Here is a 25324-nt window from a genome sequence, read left to right as displayed (position 1 = left end):
TAAATAGAGAAAGAGAAAGACCATATGATACCACTTATATGTGGAATCTTAGAAAATGATACAAATGAACTAACGAAACAGAAGCAGACTCACAGACTTGGAAAATGAACTTACGGGTGAGGGAAGACAGGGATAGTCCGGGAGTTTGGGATGGATGTGTACCCACTGCTATATTTAAAATGGAGAACCAACAAGGACCTACTGTACAGCCCGGGGAACCCTGCTCAAGGTTATGTAACAATCTAAATGGGAAAAAGTTTTTGAAAAGGAAGAGATACATGTACAACTGATTTACTTTGCCGTACACCTGAAACTAACACAACACTGTTAATCAACTCTACTCCAACATAAAGTAGAAAGTTAAACAAAATGAAGTGTATGCTAGGACTAAAAGCATACGTCATAATTAAAGACGAGGGAGGATTTAACAGTGGAGGAAACAGAACATTCTGGGCTTTAGGAGTTAGGTTTACTCTTCTACAATTACTCAGTTAATTACCACATACAAGTAATCTCCCTGACAGACTGGACATTATCTTTATCATAGTATGTAAGCACTCATTCATACATAGGATACTCCACAAACCCTTAATAAAGACAAAAATCTCAGTCCCTTAAAGAATTATTCATGTGCCTGTGGCTGATTAGAATTCAACCATAAGAGATGAGAAATGAACGAGAGGAAATCTAAGTTCTACTTCATCAGATGAGCCTGGTACAGGTGGGAGATTAACTTGCAGCGTTTCTTGAACAGGAATTCAAGCCATCTGTCCCCATCCATCCCAGTGGCGGATGAGGTACATCTTGAATTGAGCCTGCTCTTCACTTGGCCTGTTCCCTCCACTCTGCTATGAGTGGTTTATAACTTTTCAGGCCTTCGTATAAAGGATGATTCCCACAGTTCTGCATCACCTGTGTTTTCCTTCATCTGCGTGTGCCTGCTCAGTCAGTCAGGTCCAACTCTTTGTGACCCTACAGACTGTAGCCCACCAGGCTCCTCTGTCTGTAGGATTCTCCAGGCAAGAATACTGGAGTGAGTTGCCAGCCCTCCTTCAGGGGATCTTTCCAACCCAGGGATCAAACCCACATCTTCTGTGTCTCCTGCATTGCAGGCAGATTCTTTACCCCTATCCAAGATGATACAATTCATTTCTTTGTGGCTCACTCATGAATTATTTTTAAAGTCTTTTTTGTTATTAATATTAATACTACTAGTATATGTATGTTCGGTCGTCAATTGTGTCTGACTCTTGCCACCCCATGGACTGTAGCCCGCCAGGCTTCTCTGTCCATAGGCTGTTCAGTTCAGTTCAGTCGCTCAGTCGTGTCCAACTCTTTGAGATCCCGTGAACCGCAATACGCCAGGCCTCCCTGTCCGACCTAAATCAAATCCGTTATGATTATACAGTGGAAGTGAGAAATAGATTTAAGGGGCTAGATCTGATAGACAGAGTGCCTGATGAACTATGGACAGAGGTTTGTGACATTGTACAGGAGACAGGGATCAAGACCATCCCCATGGAAAAGAAATGCAAAAAAGCAAAATGGCTGTCTGAGGAGGCCTTACAAATAGCTGTGAAAAGAAGAGAAGCAAAAAGCAAAGGAGAAAAGGAAAGATATAAGCATCTGGATGCAGAGTTCCAAAGAATAGCAAGGAGAGATAAGAAAGCTTTCCTCAGCGATCAATGCAAAGAAATAGAGGAAAACAATAGAATGGGAAAGACTAGAGATCTCTTCAAGAAAATTAGAGATACCAAGGGAACATTTCATGCAAAGATGGGCTCAATAAAGGACAGAAATGGTATGGGCCTAACAGAAGCAGAAAATATTAAGAAGAGGTGGCAAGAATACACAGAAGAACTGTACAAAAAAAAAAAAAAAAGATCCATATGCTGAAATAATATCAAATACTTGACAAAATCAAGTGTTTTGACCTTCAAGGGTCTGGCATGGTTGGCCACCTGAGGGGAGAAACTGCAGAGAACCAGGACTGGAATCTTATCTGATCGACCTCAGAAGGGCCAGAAGTCAGAAACATAATTATCTGGACAATCTGGGTGAGAAAAACTCACTTTTCCCTGAATTCTTTGTTTAAAGAGGCTTTAATGGACTGAATTACTCAGATAATTGTTCTGCATTGGTTTGCCTGTAATTAAAATCAGGAAGGGAGTAACACTGCCAGGCAAGCAGTGTGGTCTGGTTTAGAGTACCGAGGACTCACTTCAAAGGTTAATGCAATGATTGTACTACACAGCTCCAGAAAGTGCCAGCTGAGCAGAAAAATTCATTCAAACATTAGTTTTAATGTCTAATTTCCTAAGAAATCTACTTTACAAAACTTATATATAAAACCATGGTTTTCAAGCATGAGAAAGAAAAGCTCTTTCCTTTTTTTTTTTTTACATAAAATAATCCAAATTATAAAAGTGCTTTCCTCGCAGTTTGTCAAGACTTAGCTCAGTTTTTTTCAATTTTGTAATCTTTCATTTTTTCAACTTTATCAAGGATTATGAAAAAAAGTGAGTATTATTCCCTCAGTCGTGTCTGAATCTGTGACTCCATGGACTGTAGCCTGCTAGGCTCCTCTGTCCACAGAATTCTCCAGGCAAGAATACTGGAGTGGGTTGCCATCCCTTTCTCCAGGGGATCTTCCCAAACCCAGGAATCGAATCCAGGTCTCCTGCATTTCAGGCAGATTCTTTACCATCTGAGCCACCAGGGAAGCCCCATAATCGATTATTAGTTTCCACTATTTTTTAAAATGTCAGGCTTCATGTGTTGAGGTGATTATGCCAAGAGCTGAAATACTGTGGATAGTGAACAAGGCACACTGCATCAAAGGCTCACATACAGGAATCCATCCTTCCAACTACACGATTCACTGATTTTTGTATACGAAGGGGACGTACGAAGCTTTTAAATTTGGCCCCAGGTAGAAAATTTTCATAATGTAAGATCTTCACTCAGCTTCCATATCCAAAGTCCTTATCTCAGTACACTATGAAATACCTAGAAATATTAAACACTGGCCCCTTCTGTGAAGGCCTGGGCTGAGAATTAAAATTGCTTAGAAATAACCTGAAAGACTCTTGTCTAAATGTGTTTTTGCTTTGTTTTGGTAACTTACAAGATCAGAAATATGCTATAGTCCTATGGATGTAAAAATAACTGACTAGAAGGGACTTCCCTGGTGGCCCAGCAGTTCAGAATCCACCTGCCATGGCAGGGAACTCGGGTTCAATTCCTGATCTAGGAACTGAGGTCCCACATGCCTTGGGACAACTAAGCCCAAACGCCACAACTCCTGCGCTTGCCTGCCCTAGAGCCCAAGCACCATAACTACTGAAACCTGGGCACCTCACCTGGAGAGTAGCCCCTGTTCACCGAAGCCAGAGCAAGGCTGCCTGCAGCAATAAAGAGCCGGGGCACCGCAATGAAGACTCAGCGCAAACAAAAATAAACTGTTTAAACTTAAATAAAATTCCTGAAGTGCAAATATGAACTACTGTTTAAAAAACATATGTGACTTGACATGGAAAAAGGTATGTGAGCAAATCTACAAACCCAAAAACCAAATAGTATCTTAATACCATTGCTCTAGTTCTGGGCCATCCAGCCCTGCCCCCACCCTGCCCATCAGGAGGACCCAGTTAATTCAGGAGAGCGGCTTGCTGCCTGAGATTCTTGCCAGAACACTTAACAGGCCCCTCATTTGTCGGGTGGTTTTATAGGTCTCTGGTGCTGAGCAGAGGTAAGGACAGCTTGCAGGGCAGGAGGAAGACAGATAAAACCACCCCGCTGTGCAGATTCAGCCCATTTGCACTGGCTCTCATACAGAAAACAAATTGCAACCTCTCACAAAGGGGCTCTTTTCTGCACTAGCAACCCTGAAAAATGCAGGCAAGAAAAAAAAGTGAGTAAATCAGGCAACTTCACATCAGGAGGAAAAAAAAAATGGCTACCACTCCAACAGCTGCTCTCATAATTAAGAACAGATTTCATCACTAAACTCTTGCTGGTTTTGTCTGCAGCAAAACAAATACACAGATGTGAGGCATTCCATATTGGAAATTTTGTACTGGGTAACCAAACTGAATTCACCTTTTCTGCTTTAAAATCTTCTCTTAAAATATAATCCAAAGAGAAAATCATACGCCAATGTTCAAACCCTAAGTACAACTATATTTCTGTCATCATCTTGCAACTAAATTTATTTTGGCATTCTCCCAAACTCACTTTCTTTTTACATATTCAGAACTGCAATGGGCTGCCATGGACATGACCTCTCTCAAATAATGAAAGTGTGCCACCAGCTTCTTTTACTCATAAAATTGGCTCAATTTACGGCTGCCTCATTTATCCATGTTTTAAAAGATTGCATGGCACATGCAGTAAAAGGAATAGCATTTGACCTTTTTAAAGGTAAATTGGTGTGCCGTTAAGTCAGAGAAATAAAATTAATGAAATGATAAAATTATAATAAAAATGGGTAGGTGAGGGCAAATTAATGGAATGCCACTCTGCTGCAATGAGAAATCTATGGCTCACATAGTATGTGTGATTCTCACAAACAAAATGCTGAACAAAAGCAGCCAATAATATAAAGTACAAAAATGGGCAAAAATGATCTAAAGTCAAGATACTAGTCATCCATGGGTGGATGGGGCAGGTGCTGAAAGGGGGTTATCAGAGGGTTTCTAAAGGTCTAGGAGTGCTCTCTTAATCTGGGTGATGGTTACACAGATGTGTTCAATTTGTAAAACTTCACGCTGAATACTTAGGATTGCTTGTCCATAAATAAAGGGTACCTCCACAAGAAGCAAAAAAGAAATTAAATTTAAAAAATACTCAAGGCGTGCACTAAATTTCCAGATTCTCAATCACCTGCTCACCAGTTTGAGCCAGAACCTTTTTACATGACCCAATCCACCCAGTGATCACAAAATTCCTGATGCTATTACAACAGTGTCTTGATTAACAATCTTCATCAAGTCTTGTTATACTGTTTGAGTGACTGAGTTGGGCGTATGCTTTAGCCTCAATGTCCTAGGACAGCTTATTTAACAAGTTAAACTGATTACTACCCCCCAAAAGTGTGAATGTTAAATAACCTTCTTCTGTTGTGCATTTCACTATGACATCTATAATTCAAAGCAAAGGAGTTCTAAACACGTCATTTTCAGTAAAATGTGGTTCTAGGAGCATTTTTTTTAAAGGACGTATTATCACACTATTTTGCCCAAGGAACAATAATCCTTATAGAAAGCCACCAATGTCAATAGGCTAAGGAAAATGTAAGATAATGCCTACCCAAGTTGACATAGTACTTTGCAAGAGTCCAAATACTTAGATTTAAAACACTACAACCACCAAAACACCCAATGTGCAGTTTAGCGACGTTTGATTAGTAGATTCAAGAGTGGTGGAGTTTTCATTTGGAATTGCAATTTTGGAAGCTGACATCAATGCTGTAAATAAGCTTTCAGACATGAGAGGACCTGGATAAGCTTACTAAGTGAGTCGTGGTGTTGCTCACGAGGGTGGTGTTTTGCACGCTCTCTCCTCCCAGTTAGGTCTTTGATGAACAAAAAGGCTGATCGTTACAAACATAATCACACACGCTTTACTTTAAGTGGCCTCACAGCTGCACTTCTCAAATGGTGACCATCAATGCATGAACCAGGGGTCAAAGGCATAAAGAAGCTTTCTTGACACTGAGGGGAGGGGCTCTCTGACCCCTCTCATTATGTTTGCTCATCTATTTCAACATTGTTGCCAAGGCTGAATTCTCTTCTGATGGCTTGATCCTATCCAGTAATTCGTGTCAAACCATGAAACCTAAATGAAAGGGATACAGGACACTCCATCTGTAATCTCTGGTGAATCACTCTGGGGTCCACACGGAAAAGGGAAACCTAAGAGAACTTGTACCCGCCACAAGGAAGCTCTCCACAAACTGGTGTCTGTTGCAATGAACTGAAATAGCTCAGCGTCTGGTTTTGCCTTCACGGGCAATGATCCCACAGACAGACATATCTTCAAGCTGCTGTTAGGTTAGGTGCAGCCACAGACCCTTCCGTGTGCATGCGGTTCTGAGACAGAGCTGCAAACCCAGGACAGGGCAGGGTTCATCTCGCTTATTCTCAGCTTTAGCTAGGGTAAGGGATGTGCCTTGGACTTTGGATATATCAGACTATGAGCACTGACTTGTTTCAAAGAATTCTTCCATAACCAGAATTTAAGGAAACTAGATCTATATCCCAATGAAATTACCGATTTCAAATGTGGACACTTCCCTACCAACTATTTGCTACCTCAAACGAGGGTTTAGTTTAATCCTGCACTACCCACAGCTTTTTAAAATATATTCTCTAGTGTTTAAAAACTTAATGTCTGGCCAGAATTCTGACAAGATGTAGGATATAAAGTATGCTATTTTCTCAATCTCCAGCCTGGGATAATGTTTGCTTATAAAACTGAGTTTTTTGTTGGGAGGTGGCGGGGGGATGCTATGTGATCTTTTTAAAAGATTTTCTTTTAAAGCTTTAAACACTTTTTAGTGTTAAATTTAACATTTTAACTGAACATTACTTTGTAAAGCACCTGCATGGGAAGCAGTGTACTTAGTGCCCAGGATATAAAGATGAATAAGACAGGGTGCCAGCCTGACTGGGAGCTCACAGGTCGCAGCTCACTGAAAAAGCCAGCTATGTGAGTCTATGGATGGAAGGATGGATAAAAACAGAAAGACGAGAAGTGCCGTGAAGGAACAGAGAAAGCAGCTCATTCTGTGAGCGGAGGTTTCACAGAGGAGATGATAAAGAGGTTTAGTGACAGAAGCCCAGTGGGGTAGGGGTGAGTACAAGCAGCAGATTTCTGGTAGGGAGCTTGTGTGTGTGTTCGGTTGCTTAGTCATGTCCAAGTCTTTGCAACCGTATGGACTATATCCCACTATGCTCCTCTGCCCGTGGGATTCTCCAGGCTAGAATACTGGAGTATCCCAATGAAATTATAGTTTTCAAATGTGGACACTTCCCTACCAACTATTTGCTACCTCAAACAAAGGTTTAATTTAATCCTGCACTACCCATAGCTTTTTAAAATATATTCTCTAGTGTTTAAAAACTTAATGTCTGGCCATTTCCTAGTCCAGGGGATCTTCCAGACCCAGGATCAAGCCCCCATCTCTTATGTCTCCTGCGCTGGAGGGCAGGTTCTTCAGGAGCAGTTCACTATAAAACATGGAGGCATGAGCATGCATGGTGTGTTGTTCTGGGTGGCTAGAAAAGAGAGCAGCTGGCTCAGGGTCCTGGGGTGAAAGCCAGAGCAGATGAGGGAAGATGCTGAGACTTTTATCTTCTAGGTTAGTATTTTCTAGCATGTTTCTCAGAATGCTAATTCCAGGAGTTGCTCTGAAAACAAAAGCAAAAACACCAACCAAAGTTCAACTGAGCTTAGAAAATGCTGCTCAGAAGAGTCTCCTTTCAGAGATTCATAATATAACATTTGGTATAAGAGAAATATGAAAGTAAAAGCCCATGTAACTCAAACATCATTTTCATGGAGCCACTGATAACCTTCCAAACTAATGTTCTTCAGAATACACTTGGGAAATGCTGAAAGCTGCTCTAGGAAACCGGGTAAAAAAGGAGCTGCTGGAGCAAGAACATAACATGATCACACTAGTGTTTTCCTTTTTATTTCCTCTGCATTACAAAAAACTTTTTAGTTATATATGCCAGGTAGTGAGTGGATGCTGAACTACATTTGGAAGAGATTAATGGCAAAAAGCCAAGAGGTGATGAAACCCAAGGATGAGGGATTCCACTCAAGAGACTTTCTAGGATAAAATTAAAAGGAATTAACAATGAAGTAGAGGTGTGTGTGTGTGGGTGTGTGTGTGTGTGTGTGCTCGCACTCGTGTGTGCTCAGTCATGTCCAACTCTTGGCGATCTTCTGGGCTGTAGCCTGCCAGGCTCCTCTGTCTATGGAATTCTCCAGGCAAGAATACTGGCGTGTGTAGTTATTCCCTTATCCAGGGGATCTTCCCAACCCAGAGATAGAACCCAGATCTCCTGCACTGTAGGCAGATTCTTTACCATCTGAGCCACCAGGGAAGCCCCATTGCATTTCATTGTAACATCATGCAATTAGCCCGGCTTGTTGGGAGGGTGATGAAGAAAGGCAGTATCCTTTATCAACAATGGTCTTAACATTGCACACAGTCAATCAACAAACAGCCCCCAAATACCTAACATGAGTGAGACACAGTCTTTAGTCACTTAGGAGACACCAGGAAAAGGAGGAGGGAACAGCACAATCACACTGATCTCCAGGAAGATTCCAGGAGCCACCACTTAACTGCATATAATAACTATAACTGACTGGCATGAATTTCTTCAGCATTTAAGTACAGAATACTTTAAAACCTCTGTGAGATATAACAAAATTTCAACTCTCTTCAAAATGAGGGGGATAAAAACCCTCAAGAGTTATGAGATATTGCTGCACTGCAATGGGAATGCATTTATGGAACTGAACTGTACATTTAAAAATGGTTAAGATGGTAAATTTTATGCTACCACAATTTTTAAAAAATTTAAAGGAATTATGAAATTAAATTATCTTAAATTTGTCCATGAAATACCTGTTCTGTATCACACAGATATACTTCTCCCCTGTTCGCCTGCAAGGATTTTAAGGTGGGGAATAAAGAGGAGAAACTGGATCTTTAGAAGGATTAATCAGATAACGCTCTTCAGGGTTTGTTAAAGAGAAGTTGACCTGATGAATACTCAAAAGCTAGAAAAGCTAGTAGTCAAATAGGAAGTAGCACTAAGATTTGGATGACTATTTGAGATTTTTCGAAAGAGCAATCAACAAGATATGGTATAAAATAAAGAACCCAAGATGATCCCAAGAGTCCCAGTAAGACCAGGGCAATTCAAGTTGTGAATTGTGTGTGACCACAATTCGAATTGTGGTCAACTTGAATTTAAACCATTGAAATGAAAACATCCAGAAAACATTTTGGTTAAAGGAGACTACAGCTTGGATGCTGTTTAACCATCAAGGCCCAAAGATACCATCCAGAGATACATGCCAGAAACTCAAACCAGGAACTCAACTCACCACAACCTTCCATAACCAGCTGGGCCATCACCTTTTGTCCCAGGGACGCTACGGTACTCACCTATCTCTACCAGACTTCACTTGAAGTTTGCCTGGGGAGGAGAGGGATTAACAGAGAGAGGAAACAACCATTTCACTTTCAACTTGAAGGGACTGAAGAACCTTCCAGAGGGTGGAAGAGTCTCTTCTAAAACTTTGCTGAGCTCTAGGGAGCAGAATCTACCTGAGAAAAATTAAATCTTGTACAGAGTTTATGCCTTTAGGCAATCTGACCATTGATCTTCCTTCTGTTTGGATCCTATTTCTGCAGGCAACTTGGAAACTCTCTTCTGATCTGAACAAAAGGTCATCTGGCATTTCCAGATCCATCTCTGTGATGTTCCATTCACTGAAACAGCAGATTAAACTAATCTTGGCTGTTCAATATTCATAAAGCCTACAATCTCTCCTCTCCATTCCAACACATGGGCGGGGAGCGGGGAGGGGAGCAAGTCAGAAAGTCATTATACTTGAGTGGAAGAATCTTACCACAGGGTGGGGTATTGATAAAAAGAAAAAAGGAAAACTCAAGTTTTTAATTAAAACCTTCACAGCCTTATCACAAAATGTTTCAGCCTTTGCAGATTAAATAGAATTTTTCCACTTAAAAGAAGTGTAGTCAATTTCTAGGGGGGTGGGAAAAACAGTACCTGGAAAAGCAACATGTATTTTTTTTCACTGGAATGGATATATTTAGACAATCTTACCTATCTCTATCTTTTAAATTTAAGCTCAAATATTTATTTTCCATTTTAAAAGGAGGCATATTTTAATTTCTAATCTAAGGTTATTGTGGCCTACTAAATATATCCACTAAATATTTTATTTTATTTTTACTTCTGCTAGATACTTAATCTGTATAATACAGCTCAGGGAAAAAATGCAGTCATAAAACCTGTTGGTATAAAGATAAGCAGTTTATTTAATATCTAATTAAATGTAGTCACCAGAGAAATCACAGCTTATGAAACTTTATCAGAAAAAGATTAATCCATTTCAGGCTTAACCCAAATGTCAGAAGAGAACTCATGAATTTAGATAGGAATCCACATATTAGGCAAAGAAATTTTCATATTGAGTAGAAAGAACCTATATTACTGGCTATATTTATACTTACTTCAATCAAATTTATATACTTTGTAACTATCACTGATGTCAGGGGCAATTATCATATATAATAACTTAATAGGGAGCCTCTCTCTATTTGTCAAAAATGTCTACAATGTCCTTAAACACTTTATGAATTTATAGATCCCATCCATCCAGAAACTCAGAAAATTACATAGACTGTGTCATCCTAATTCAAAAATAACAATTCAACAAAAAATGTTGGACTCAAACACTGGAGAAGTGAGAAAGGAGAAAATGATTCCTTCCTTTGAAAGGCTCATGGAAACCATGAGAGCTAAACCTTTAAACGAGCAGCCACGGATATAAAGTAGTGACTACCGTACAGAAGGGACTGCCTGCTTTCCGCCTGTCTCTATTCATGTCTTCTTCCAGAATATAAAATTTTTCTCAGGGCACAAGATGACCCAGCATAAAGACTGGACAATTTTCTCAGCCTTCTTTGACTCTCAGAGAGCTGGGTGACTAATTCGGGCCAATGGAATATGAAAGAAAGTGGTCTGCACTCCTTCCAAGTTGAACCTCTAAAGTGCAGGACACGCTCCCCCCACATTTCCCCTTCCATCTGTCCAGTCTGGAAAGGAACACAGCATCTTGGATCACATGCATGAGCCTAACAGTCCTACTGATCACAGAACAGGATAAAGGAGCCTGAGTCCATGACTGGATATCACCAAGCAGAACCAGCATGCCATCTCAGATTTAAAATGAAAGAGAAATTAACTTTTGTCTTGTTTTTAAGCTGCTGTTTTTGGAACCTATTATAAAAATGTGCTCTAATTTATTTATAATAGAGATGCTTCTTTTTCTGAGGATTATGTTACTGGAAAAATGCCCATTAAAAGGAAGAACCAAAATTTAATAGTGTGAGTAAAGGAGAGTATGATTTATAACTTTTTCATGAAAAATAAAACCCTGAACTATGGCAATAAATTAATCTTATAATTAGTAAGACAGAAATGAGAAGCAGAATTTTATAAATTCTTGGGAAAATATGACAAGGGAGGGGCATAATCTCTTTTTTTTTTCCCACTAAGGTATACAATCATGTGATACAACTAATGACAAAAAATCAGATACTGTAAGAAACAGAATGGAAACTGTTTCTGAATCACTGACACAGAGAAAAGGATTAAGAAAAATAACAGTGATTTCAGGTGAAAAAATACAGATCAAAGCAATTAGAAAGAAATTAATATTAATAGAACTGCAAAAAAGACCAATCTGACTCAACATAAGGATAATTCAATTAAAAGGCAAATCAAAACCAATATGTGCAAACACTTAATATAAAAGAAATTCCCTGAACTAGAAAAATGAACTAATCTTAAAAGACTGAAAAAACACCCTATGTTTCAGGAAATGCTCAGTACTGAAACATTTTCATTAAGCCACAGAATTTAAAAGAAGTAATTCTTCAGGTATTTAAGTAGAAAGAACAAAACATCTATAAGAAATAACAGGCATATCAGAGGAACATATGACAGAACTCAAGAGTGGTTCTGTGTTTGATAAATCTAAAGAAATAAGAGAGAGAAGGAAAAAGTATTATCTGGGAAAAAGTATTATCTGGAGTGAAGTTCATCTTATATCTTTCTTTTTCTGGATGGTGGGATCTGAGCTGGTTTTAAAATTTCATTGTTCTCCATTATTTAAATTGTTTAAATGAACATCTAACCTGTTAATAAAAACAATGAGTGATGAAACAGAAAAGTATCAGGAATAAGATGGAGGGACTTCCCTGGGGGTCCAGTGGTTAAGACTGTGCTTCCAATGTAGGGGATACAGGTTCAATTTCTGGTCAGGGAACTAAGATCCCACATGCCACATGGTAGAGTGGCCAAAAAAAAAAAAAAAGAGAGAGAGAAAGATGGAAAGCCTTGTGCCAATATATCAACAATGTGCAATTCTAGGTGGTGACTTTCTAACTTCCAAGTATTACTGTTATATTTTTTAAGAAGAACTGGCCTGGGGAAAAAAGAGAATTTGGCAGGCAGACCAGGAAAGGACAGCACTCCCAAGCATAAACAGAGAAGAGAGTGAAAGAAAATGACATGCTTAGGACCAGCAAGAACTCTAGTTAAGCAGATAAAGATAAAGCCTGGGTCAGATTATACGCTATGCTTAAACTTCATTCTAGACTTTATTTCTGTCACTAAATCACAGAATATTATTCAAACCAATTAAAGTAGGTCTGTCTCTACTTACCAGTGCAGAAATGCAATGCCCAGACCTCAGGAACAAAATAATTCAGTACTACATCAAATAGAATCCTCATCATTAATGCAAAGATAAATGAGAGGGGAACCCTGATCTCAACATATCTGTGAGATCAGATGGACAAGATATTTGTGAGATCAGATATTTGTGATACTTACAAGATATTTGTGAGATCAGACGGACACAAAGAGAAGTAAATAATAGAAGTAAATAATAACACACAGTAATACAGCACCACGGATGGCATTACTGACTCAGTTTGAGCAAACTCCGGGAGATGGTGAAGGACAGGGAAGCCTGGCATGCTGCAGTCCATAGGGTCACACCGTCAGACATGACTTAGTGAGTGAACACACAATGACAATACATCACACGTGGACATGATAGGAATTTAGAAGAAAAGAAGTTCTTGGATGCTTGAAGCAGACTGCCAAAGTGGTGGCGCTTAGGGGCAGGTCTTGAAAAAAGGATGGAGTATTTTAAGTCCTCCCAGTTTTTACAAGAAAGTGTATCATAGGATCCCTACCTACAGCTGTATCACACTTCTATTTATCTTTTTTCTTACTGAAATTATAGTGAAAAGATATACTAATTAATCAGTTATACTGGACTTTGACTATTTGAAAAAATAAGTATGCAAAGCTTCACCTTACAGCAAAATAAGTTTCTGATATATAACTTTTCATCTAGTTCTTCCATGGGTTTCATACGTTAGATTTAACTCTTCAATATACCTATGGAAATAGCCTTGTAAACCATAATTACAAAGAAAGACATCACAGGAAGGATACAAAATTTAATTTCTCTACTAAACAAAGTTAATCGAAAGACTAAAAACTGCTTACAATATATTTAGGAAAGGTCAACTTTAAAGAACCCAGAGTTGGGAAGAACCCCTGGAGAAGGGAAAGGCTTCCCACTCCAGTATTCTGGCCTGGAGAATTCCAAGAAATGTATAGTCCATGGGGTGGCAAAGACTTGGACATGACTGAGTGACTTTCACTTTCATTTTCTCAGTAAGAAAACATACAAATACTTCAACAGAAAAATGAGTAAAGGACATGAACAGAAGATTCACAAAAGATTATATATGAGATGCTCTTGTTCATTTTGGAATTGTAAACTAGTTGTCTAAGAATTTTTTCTTGGGAAATATTATATCAACACAAAATTTATTTATTAGGCTGCTCATTGCAGAATAATTTACAATAATTTAAAAAAACCCCAAAACAGCTTCAGTGCCCAGGAAAAGGATGATATAAATAAATTGTGGTACCTCCACAGGATAAAGCCACTGAAGAAGTCTCCCAACCAAATGAGATGCAAAAGAACAAGCATCAGATGCTGTCAAAGACTGTTCAATGACATAGCACCCTGTTGAGGTACGTTAGAAAAATGAATGGGATGATGACCAAATCTAACAGCTGCATCCCAATTCCAGACAGGAGGAAGTACAGGAAAAGCCCAGAAGGATCCATACCAAATGTAAGTTGTGATTTTTTTTCCAGATTGCGGGATTACAAGGGATTTTTTTTTCTCCTTTGTTTTCTTAATGTCATCCAAGTTTTTACAGTGGAGACACGCTATTTGTAAAATCTTTGCTGATCTTTACAGTAAAACTTCTGGCAAGAGTTATCTATATGCAATGTCTCTCATTCCTCTGCTTGATTCTCTCTTCAAACCAAACAGGCTTTGGCCCCAAAACCTTTCTTCCATGTTACTAAATCCAGTACCAGCAGAATCGACCCTGGTGATCATTCTCTCCCCATCTCAACACCCTCTCTCCTTGTGGCTTTTGGACAGCACGTTGTTGTCTTCCAACCTACTCACTCTTTTCTGTCTCCTTTACAGCTTCCTTTTACCCATCAACCCCTTGCCCCCAGACTGCACCAGCACTCAGCTCTGCTCTTCAGCCACGCTCAACCTCTGGGAGACCGTCCAGCCTCAAGGCATTCGATACCACATGTTTGTGGAAAACTCCCAAATCTCTATCTGTGGCCCAGATGCAGATTTTCTTCTCTACTAAACTCCAGAATTGTCACTCCAATCTGGGTGCCTACTTATTACCTCCACATAGATGTCTAATAGACATCTCACACTCAATAAACCCATGCTGCTGCTAAGTCGCTTCAGTCGTGTCCGACTCTGCGCAACCCCATAGACAGCAGCACACCAGGCTCCCGCATCCCTGGGATTCTCCAGGCAAGAACACTGGAGTGGGTTGCCATTTCCTTCTCCAATGCATGAAAGTGAAAAGTGAAAGTGAAGTCGCTCAGTCGTGTCCAACTCTTAGCGACCCCATGGACTGGAGCCTACCAGGCTCCTCCATCCATGGGATCTTCCAGGCAAGAGTACTGGAGTGGGGTGCCATTGCACTTCTGCTATCCCCCTCAAACCCTGCTTCCCATATAGCTTTCCCCATCTCACTTGACAGCAACTTCCTTTCGGCTGCTCAGGTCAAAATCTGACCTCTGTTCCTCTCCATCTGTCATCCGAGCCATTAGAAAACCTTCCCGACTCTCCTTCCGTGTGGATCGAGTCCAGCTTCATTGTGTTTGCCACCACCTTGAACTCACTGCTATCATTGCTCCCCTGGATCAGGGCAGCAGTCTGCCAGCAGAGTTTCTATTCCTGCCTGGGTACAGTCTGCTCTTGATACAACGGCAAGACTGATCTTCGGACCACCTAAGTCAGATCCCTGTAACGCCTAAGTGAGATCACGACATCTGTGCTCAGACTCCACCAACGGCTCCCCATTCTCACTCACTGTCCTTACTGTGGCTGAGAGGGCTCAGCTGGTGGGCTTGCCCTCCGGTCTTCTTCCTCCCCTTGCACTCGGGGGCAGCATAGGCCTTGCTGCTATTCCAGGGTGAGGGTCTCTATCCTACCCTACCTGACACCCTCTCAAGCCGTCTTCCTGGCAGACTCCCTCACTTTCTTCTTGCTCAAATCTCCCTCACTCACTGAGGACTGTCCTAACCGCTCTTTCTAGCGCTGCAACCCAGTCCCGACCCGACATCACATGCACCCCCGCCCCTTCCTCTGCTCTGCTTTTTTCTTTTTCCCTAATACTTACCACCACTTACAAAAGGTTAAAAAGGAGTGATTAAAACAGGCCATGATGAAGCAAAGAAAGCCACTCTGAAAACTCACACTTAAATGGACTTGATATCTATTAGGAAAGGGTGGCATGATGCTGCAAGGAGTACTGTCCAGAGGGACATGGTGAGGATTTAACCTACGGGAGTTAATAGTTTAAAAAAAGAAAAAAAGAAAAGAAAACAACAACAAAAAAACAGAACTGAAATAGACCACCACCGAAGTTCCAGGAAGCAAATCTAAAGCCAAGAAGCCCAAGTGACAGGTTGATTTGCAGGTCCACATAGGAAGGGCGAGAGTATCCAAAGACGGGGCGGCCTCCCTGGAGGCTGTGAGCTGCCTCTAGGCTGTGGAGCTGGAACACAGACGGGAGGAACCTGTACAGAGCTGTCAAGGGAGGAGCCGGATACACCACGGAGGTTTGGAGAAGACGTTCCATCACCAAGGCTCTCTGTGAGATTTTCAAGACTTCTGAGAATTAAAGGGAGAAAGGAGGGGCTGATACATTGCTGAATGTGAACATCTTTCTATTTTTCACTGTTTATCCTCCTGGTCACACACTTAAATGGGTCAACCCTTTACTGCGTTGACCAAGGGCTGCATAGACCTGAACGCTAGGTAACCAGCAATATTACTGAAGGATGTGTCTGGAAAATGGCAAAAAACCTGGATGTGGATTATGTTTCTGTAAATTATGAAACGGTGGATTACCACGAGTAACTGGAATAGGATTGTGACAGAAACAGAGAATGACATCCAGAGGAAAAGGGCCGTGGGACACTCTGGGAATCGGCGCTCACTGGCAGGGGCCTCTAAGAACCCCTGTATCCTAGGCTCTTGGCAGTACATGAACACTTGATTCTCATGGCAGAAAGTGTGACGGTGTGGGCACTGCCCTGCGCCCCCAGCACCCTCAGTGCCCTGCTTGTTCCCACGTCTCACATCACGTGGCTGGAGACCGAAGAATCACAAACACAGCCCACCCCACGCCCTGCCCCCCAGCCAGGACTTCTGCTCATGGAAATCAGACAAAGGAGAACAGGGAGAAAGAGGCCAAGCACATACACAGCACCCCTGGCAGAGGCCCAGCCTGCTTGGGCTTTTGTTTCCAAGGCCTGCATATAGCTCCGTGGTTTATTTCACTTGGGCTGTGTTTACATACATCAGTAAATATGGTTCCCATTGCCCTTCGGCACAGCAGCTATAAATTACTTGTTGGAAGCATCAGCCTCCTTTCTTCCCATAAAAGGCTCAGCAGAAATGACCGGGGCCCCAAAGAGAGGAGGTCAGTGGTTGGAAGGGAGTGACTTCCTTCACCCACGTCCTTACATTAATCAACTGATTCAACAAATATCTAACTGAGCCAGGCACTGTCAGGGGTGCTTCCATAAACAAAGCAGTCAAAACAAAACAGAAATCCTTGCCGTCACAAGGCACTCCAAATCTACTGAGCTTCATCCACCTCATCTCAATTTCCAGATTCTGAGCTCTCAAACCATCTAGGGGTGAGCACATCAGAAAAGACATGTGAAGCAGCCAGAGCTACTATGACCACATATAATAATAACTGTAGCTGGTTTTGTTACTGTGGATATTTTGAGTGTTTACCAGGTGCCCACCCCTGTTCTAAGCACTTACATCACTAAGCACTTACATTATCAAGCAGTCATAAAAATGCTATCAATGGGCACTGTTGCATTCAACTGTGATCCTCACAGTTTTAAATTTTAGATGGAAATAGGGTCTTGGCAAAGGTAACTGAGTTAAAGTGAGGCCATCTGGGCGGGCTCTAAGCCAAAGTGACTGATGGCCTTACCATAGGAGGAAAATGGGACAGATGCAGGTAAGGCGAGGAAAGACACCCCGAGAACACAAGGAAGAGATTGCCATCTACAAGTCAAGGAGAAGAAGCCTGGAGCAACACCCGCTTCACAAGCCTCCAAGGAAACCAACTCTGCTGACGCCTTGATTTCGGGCTTCCAGCCTCCAGAACTGTGAGACAATACATTTCTGCTGATCTAAGCCAACCAATTTGTGAAAGTGTCTGCTGGTCCTGAAGCCCGAACTGGGTCAGAACAGAAAACTGCCATATCCCGGGGTGGCCGGCAGGCCACTGGTCCCCTGCGCAGCCCCGGATGGAGTGTGTAAACAGCAGGATATCACTAATGCAGCTTCCTCACGTGGGTGAGTGATGCTGCCGCTCGGCTCAATTAAACACGCTGTTTAATACTCTATGCCTGCAAAGAGATCTGTTTCAATGAGTCATTCTAAATATGTGCTCCCTGAACATTTTAATGTCTCTTCTCAGCCCCAGTCTTGTTGATTTTATATTTCATGGAACTGGAAGTAAAACTCAAGAATGATGTGGTCCACGGCAGATAATAATAGCTCAGAAAAACCGAAAACATAGACTGAGAAATTCCATGCCAGATTCAGCAATAAACTCTCAGGACGGGGCTAAGCGTTAAATAAGGGAGACTTGTGTCACTCAGGCTTTGCCGTATTAATCCAGGATAATCTCAGTCTTCACGACTGCAGAGACTTTTAACAAATAAACACTAAAGAAATTGCAGGATTTCATATTTCTTTCTCCTCCCACCTCTTGTCATGGAGCCACTACACCTCCAACTCACATACAAGCAGAACCACTTTCAATAACACCCTCATTTTTATATTTTGCTAGCTTTTGTTGTTTCAGGGGCATTTTAAACGAGAAAAATGTAGCCAGTAATTTTTGAACGCCTACCATGATATCACCATGCTAAGCACATTACAGACTTTATCTCATCTACCCTCTGGTAACTCTGTCGAGCAGATACGATCAATCTCTCCACTCCACAAGAATGGAAATGGAGGGGAAGTTAAAGCCCTGGCTCCTGGTCACATGGCTAACAAGTGTCAGAACCAGGATGGAAACCTGGTCCTTGTGGGTGTCCAGAGACCTGGTCATCTCGCTGAGCCCCGTGCCAGCCCAGTGTCCAAAGGCCTGCACGTGATTTCTGCCCAAGAGAGGATGCAACACATAAGAAGAGGCTTTCCTCCCTGGACTGTGCAGGATGGAGGAGATGCTGGACCACACAGCATCTTTGCAAGTGACTCCCAACTCCCAGTCTTCAGGCTCTGGAGTAACGCCCCCAAGGTTGCCATTTAAGGGAAAACAGACCCGTCATCTGTCCAGATGACATCTGGGACAGGAAGCTTTATGAGAACTGATAAAATATATGGGGAAAATAAAGTGGCTTGCCACCCGCCTCTACCCATGTCCTGCCTGCAACGCCTCCATCACTGGGAGTAGCTTCCCACCGCATGGCTGGAAAACTCTATAATATGAATCTAGAGAAGCCAGAGGGGAAGGGGGATGGGAAAAGATACCTGTACCTTCCCCCAACAGGTCACATTTTAATATGCTTTCTCCACCATTTTCAATATAAGATTAGAGCAACTGAAGTCATTTTAAAGTGACTGAGTGCTTTACCTTTTAGGGTAAATGTAAGAGTACCAAAACAGGCTGGCTGAACATAAGAGTACCGAAAACTACAGAAGCATTTCCACTTGCCAGCCTCTGCTGTGACCTTTAGGACGACCCACCTGTAAGACGGAAAACAAGCTCTTGCGTCCCACCGTATCTGAGATCAAATTTGTGAGTCTCCACTTCTGAGTCTAAGCGGTACCAGTTCTCTGAGACTTCCCGAGAGAAAAGAGGATGCAAGAAGCACAGAGTATAACCACTGATGCTGTTGCTAGGCCACACTGTGGGCGGATGGAGGCTGTCGTGACAGGCAGGATGAGGCCAAAACAGTGGGACCACAGGCTGGCCACACACCCTCTTTCCATCAGGGAGCAATCAGAGAGCATCCTTTGATTTGAGAACATTAAGCAGCTCAGATGTAATTAAGAAATTTATCCTGGTATGAATATGTAATGTACACACTGCTTTGCAGACGCCTTCTTCCTCCGACAGGCTGGTGCCGACTTTCATTTGGAAGAAATCCATTTTCATACAAAGGTAACCGAGATGAACAGGATGTAGGAAGCCTACCTCATTCATCTTCTGTGAACTTTAAAGAAAAAAATCAGTTAATTGCTTTTCTAGGAAGCTGTTTCATGAAATCAAGGTGCTTTATCTTTCTGCTCTTATTTGTGGTATAAATGGTGATTTTAAAATGCCCGTCATGAAAATGCTATGATTAATCAATACATCTTAAGAGATTTAATGACTTCTTTTAAAAACAGAAATCTGATCAACCAAAAACGGTCAATGTGTTCTTGTAGATGAATTATCAACCACTAAGAAAACTCCAAACATACAGCCTACTAAATGATATTCAAATATAGGTGTCTCTTTCCCTGGGGAGGGGCAGTAGTCATGGGTTTCCTGACTTTGCAAACGCGTTCTTTTCCCAGCCACTCAAGCCCTCTGCAAGACCGGGTTAGTTACTGCCATTTTTTAAATTAATAGCAAACAGAAACTAAAACATGAATGTTTTTGAATGCCACCGCTGAAGCTGTAGCGTGCCAAACAAACTGATTTCATAGACCAAGGCTCATATTTTGTCTCCACTGCACTACATATTAGTCTTTTTTATAGCACTGCCCAATTTTTGTTTTGCCTACAGCACCTAGGATAAAAATACGTATTTTTTAATTCTACCAACTAATATGAAGCACATATGAAGCATATAATATGAAGCACACTAATATGAAGACTAATATGAAGCACACTTTTCCAATCTGAAATTATCTTTTTAGATAATTTCACCTCTTATTTCAAATAGCAGTGTCTTATTAGCCCATGAGCCGAAGACAGGCACTGTGAAACTAATCAAGCATAAGCTTCAGGGGCTCTGGAGCCAAGGTTCCTCCCAAGGTCCCAAGAGGAGCCCCAACAATGTGTTTTTGTAAATATTTCAAGTGTAAAATATTTTCCTATGCTTTTTTTTCCTAAACAGGACCCCAAGACAGTATAAATATTAGGTCTCACAACCTATATTTGCCCCCTCTAAGTTAACAGTAAATTACATTTTACATGTTAAGGGCAAAATACTAATTGTGTATGTGTGTGCATGAGACAAAAAATAATTCACTTCCACCAGAAGAGTCAGTGCGCCCTGCCTTAGAGCACTCCAATATGCCTGCTTCAGCCATTCCTCAAAGCTCCTGGCTCCTACCACACAGGAGTCACCCTTCCAAGTGGCACCCCCGGGAGGGCTCACTTAATGAGGGGTAGCATCAGAAGTGAAAGTCTTGGCTATAACAACAAAAATATGTTTTTCATTAAACACAAAACTGAGCTGGGAACAGCCAGCCAAGAGGCAGGTGTATCGGTGAAGGAAGTCCCTTGAGGTCTCTCACTTCCACATCAAACTGCACTGAAATTTCTCTACACTAATTACCTATTATTGAAGATGAAAGAATGGTAACAAATAATTTCGCCACGGCAGCAGATAGGGTGCACATGTCGGAAAGAAGGAAGAATTTACCAAGTGTAAATCAGACAAGAGAGATTCTCAAGTTCTCCATTTTTAAAAACAACAAAGAATTTTTTCCACTCTAAGGATTATGAAGGTAAGGGAATTTTCCTAGGGCTAGAAGCCCGATTTTAAATTTAGTTTGGATTATAAGTGAGAGAAATGGCAAATTAAAAGTGAAGTGCTAGAGTCTCCTTAATTTCTTGGAGACAGAGATCATGTTTTAAATTTTTTTTTTAATCTTTCACACCACATTCCACCTAGCTATTGATTTGCTTTTCTTATGAGGATCGGCCCTTCCCAGTACCATACGTATAGTTATATTTTCACTTCCCTGGTTTTCACGTCATTTTTACCCAATGCTTCTTTTGAGTCTCCAAATTCTTCACAGTGTCTTAAGTCTTGCTCTACAGCTAACATCTTGAAAAAGTGTAGTCAAATAACACAAGGTCCCTTCGGGTCATCTCCTGTGTCAATTTTCCTAAGAAACATATGCTCTATCTCAGAGAAAAGAACATCAGTACTACTGAAAGGACATTTCCACAGAGCTGGTATCTGTGTAAAAAAATACAGAGGCATTAACATTTATTAAATGGCTCACCACCCTGTTTTATTCCTTCCAAAAAATAACAGCAAATATACCTTCAAATCCAACTAGTTGATATAATTCTTCAGTTTCTATTATGACTGTGCCTTTATAGAAATGTCTTATAAATATTGAATGATATGTCTACAAAGGGTATTTTTTAAACTCTTGGGGGTACTGTAAAGAAACAAACCAACCAACAAACCCTTTGAGCTTGAAGGACAGGAAGTGGAACATTCACTTTTAGGTACCACCCTGCTGCCCATGGGAAAGAGTCGTGTTATTATAATAGCAGACTGGCTGAACACATAAGAGTTACATGATCCAAATTACCATAGTGTCCCTAATATGCATAATCGCCCTAATATGCAAAGCTTTTTGCTAAAATAAAGACTGCATATACTCTCCCCCACCAAACAAACAAAAAACCCCATCAAATTTAACTTTGTTCTACAAACAACATTACCTCTTTTCCTCAATGCATGATTGACCTCTTTGAAATATACCTTGGAGAAAGTTCAATGTCATTCCATGTGGGGGGAATGAAACACTTCTCGTATAAAAGTTCTCATTTCTCTCCGTCTGCATCTCTGTCTCAAGCATGTCCCTCTTTCTGTGATTACCAACACTTGCACAGGGTGTCATTCTCAATCTGGAGTCTGAGACGGGCATCATGGGAGCGTCCACGTGAGCAAGGACATACCCAAAAGCCCAGTGAAAACTAAAGAGTTGTCCACATAAGGCTGCCCTGGTTGTCAGAAACAGACTTTCCACCAGAGCTTTACCAAGCTCATTAGGTTCCAAAGTAAATAAATTGTTACCCAATAAATTTTAAGTTTCTTTGGTGCATAAAAAAAATCATTGTAACAAGGAATCACTGGGAATTAAAATTATGAAGGGATTCCTGGTGATTATGGTCACCTCTGTTCAAAAATAAGTCAGGCGTCATTGGCTGGTACAGACCATTTGTTTGATGAGGATAAGAAAAATCAAAGAGCTGGATGAATTCAATTTTGTCAGCAGGTATCTAGGTATGTTTCCTACAAACGTTTAGAAACGTGAATGCTTACAGAAGTTACATTTTGCTTTCATTAATTCCTAATAAACACTTTTTGGGATCCATCATAAACGAATAATCAAAAGAAGTCATTGGTATGCATGTCACTTAATTTCCTCATGAGAACCTGTGTAAACATCTCAGAGTAATAAATGTGTCTTCTTTAAGGGGAATACATTGATCTCTCAGTAGGTACCTGGTGCTTTCTGAGATGAGAAATCAGAAATGCATAGAAGAGCTGACAGTGGCTGAGTTGTCGGACCCACGGTGAAAAATGCCAAATCATCTGTTTCATTTGGTTACTAGATCAAGTTAAGATACAAAGAATATTTTGGCCGTCACTGTTGTTCCGTCTTTCGAAAAGAATATGTCAAAAAAAAAACCAACTCCATGAAGAGTTCCTAAGTATATTGTTCTTGAGCTTACACTGTATTTTAGTAAGTATACCATATCACAGCAAAACAAACAAACAAAATGTACAGTCATATTTCTTCATGTGATCTTGGCAACTGTCATCTATTTGGAATAGAATACGAGATGTGATTTTCTCAAACAGAACCTCATCTTCCACCCAGATTTACTGTTCAGGTGACTAGCCACAGCCTCTTTGCTAACTCTGTGATTGGGATTTACTTGTTTTAAAGTCTAATATTCCATATATTCATCCTATATATTTTGTAATGCAATGAAAAAGCACTCTAGAGTAAACTCAACATGCAAACCAGAAGATCCTGAACTAAAAGATTTCACTCTCTTCATATAACCTAACATCATTTTCACAGGACAAGGAGAATTCTCACTTAACATCAATGAGTCCAGATCTCAGATATTATAATATAGATAGGACACCTGAAACTTTTGAATAATCACCATGTTCAATACTGAATCACTTAACAATTACTTTAGAAGACATGATGAGGCCTACCTTGTGAAGTTTTTCCTAGAACATTTCAAAACTGTCAAAAATGTTGAATTTCTTTCTGAACTCTTTTACATACAAATTAACCTCTTTACACACTAAAAGCTTTGACGTACTTTTTTCCCACATACAAAATCTCTGACAACACTGCCTTGTTACACACACACACACACACACACACACACACCCCTTGAACTATATTACTCCAAGGCATTCCTTCCTGAACGAGCTGACACACCACAGCTGCATATGCTGGTACTTAAAAATATTCTTATTATAATCAATTTGAGATTTTAAGAGTCATTATGGCTGCATATACCCTTCTGTATTGATGGCTACAAATCCCACCATGTGACATTAGTCACACATCAAAATAAACAAACAGGGAGTGAAATTCAGAACTGTCAGGTCAGCACTCGGAACAACTCAGATGCATGTACATGGTGTTGAGAAAAGACTCACCTCTCCTTGTTTGGGGATGCTGAACTTGGAGAGCTTGGCCTTGGCTCTGGCTGACTCCGACTTGGTGGCCGGGACACCCCTGTACAAGCAGTGCACGCCAGTCTCTGCAGAGGACTTTAGCTTCGGAGACTCATCGGGCGCCTGATCTTGGCCATCCATGGGCCGCACATAGGCAGTAGGCTTCTGCTGGACAAGGCTGGGTTTCGAAGCCAGGGAGGGAGGAAAGTTCTGCACGCAGTGGCCATTGCCGCTGTGCTTGGCTCCCATAGCAGGGGGCCTGTCCTGGGTCTGAAGACCCACCTCGACATTGCACACCTGTTTGGTCCGCGGCTGCTGTCTGCCAACGCCATCGCCAAGCAAGGTCCTGAGAGTGCCCTGTTGTGCTGAGTTGGAAGAAGAAGAAGAGGAAGATGAGGAGGAGGGGCTTGACACACTGGGGCTGGGATTTTTACTACGATTTTCTGGGTGAGCAGATCTGTTCAGATCAAGCGTTCTGTGTCCGTGCTTACTTGCTCTCTGTTGGCCATCGGATGGCGGGTGCCCAGCCTTCTGCCAGCCCATGGTGCCCCGCTTACTCTGTTGCCCGGGGACAGCTGCTGGGGTGGAGGATGTGGTGCTGCAGACCGATGCTGGCTGAGTCTGGGCTCTTGAATCTGCCACAAAATGTTCATCAATCTTGGTCACGGGAGCCTGAGGAACCCCAGGTTTGGGAACACCCACAAGATGACTCTGGTTTGATCGATCCGTGAGAAAGTCTTTCATTTCATCGTAATTGCCTAAAGTGTTCTGGAGCCGGTTGGAGAGCTCATCCCCCTTGTTAGTCTAGAGAGAGAACACAACACCCACACTTCAGTTAGAGCTCACAGAAACACAGGGGGATGATGGAAGGAGAGGCACCCTTATCACTGAAAGAGACAGACCCGCCACATTCAGAATGGGAACAGGAAGATTTGATCAGACTCAGTGTTTCTGAAGACATCTGTCTACTCTCAGCATCTCACCAGAGCTGGACCACTGCTACCAGCCTCAGCATGCACAAAAAATGCACAAATGAAGCGTCTCTCCTTGGTCTTGTGCCGCAGCCAAGGAAACTAGGAAATTTACTATCGCCATGTCACCAAATGGTCTGGACTAAGGTTTTCCTTAAAAGTGGATTTCCTTTTCCTTTCTTTATTTCATTCCACTGTAAGTTTTCCTTGAAAGTCCAGATTGGG

General features: G+C 41.4%; 1 protein-coding gene across 6 annotated transcripts in view; it reads right to left on the bottom strand.

Moving 5' to 3' along the window:
* The window catches only part of AFF3 (ALF transcription elongation factor 3), a 587368-nt gene that overhangs the window by 457666 nt on the left and 104378 nt on the right, over positions 1-25324 (bottom strand). For all 6 annotated transcript variants that reach the window (XM_070379962.1, XM_070379956.1, XM_070379957.1 and 3 more), the window contains 2 exons: positions 24620-24932; positions 24111-24493 (listed from right to left, as the gene is read on the bottom strand). In XM_070379962.1, the coding sequence (XP_070236063.1) occupies positions 24111-24493; positions 24620-24932 (696 nt within the window). The remainder of the gene's footprint in view (positions 1-24110; positions 24494-24619; positions 24933-25324) is intronic.

The sequence above is a fragment of the Bos mutus genome, chromosome 11, assembly GCF_027580195.1.
Source record: "Bos mutus isolate GX-2022 chromosome 11, NWIPB_WYAK_1.1, whole genome shotgun sequence".
Taxonomy (NCBI): Eukaryota; Metazoa; Chordata; class Mammalia; order Artiodactyla; family Bovidae; genus Bos; species Bos mutus.
Note: the sequence above shows the minus strand (reverse complement) of the source record. Positions and strands in the feature narration are given on the sequence as shown.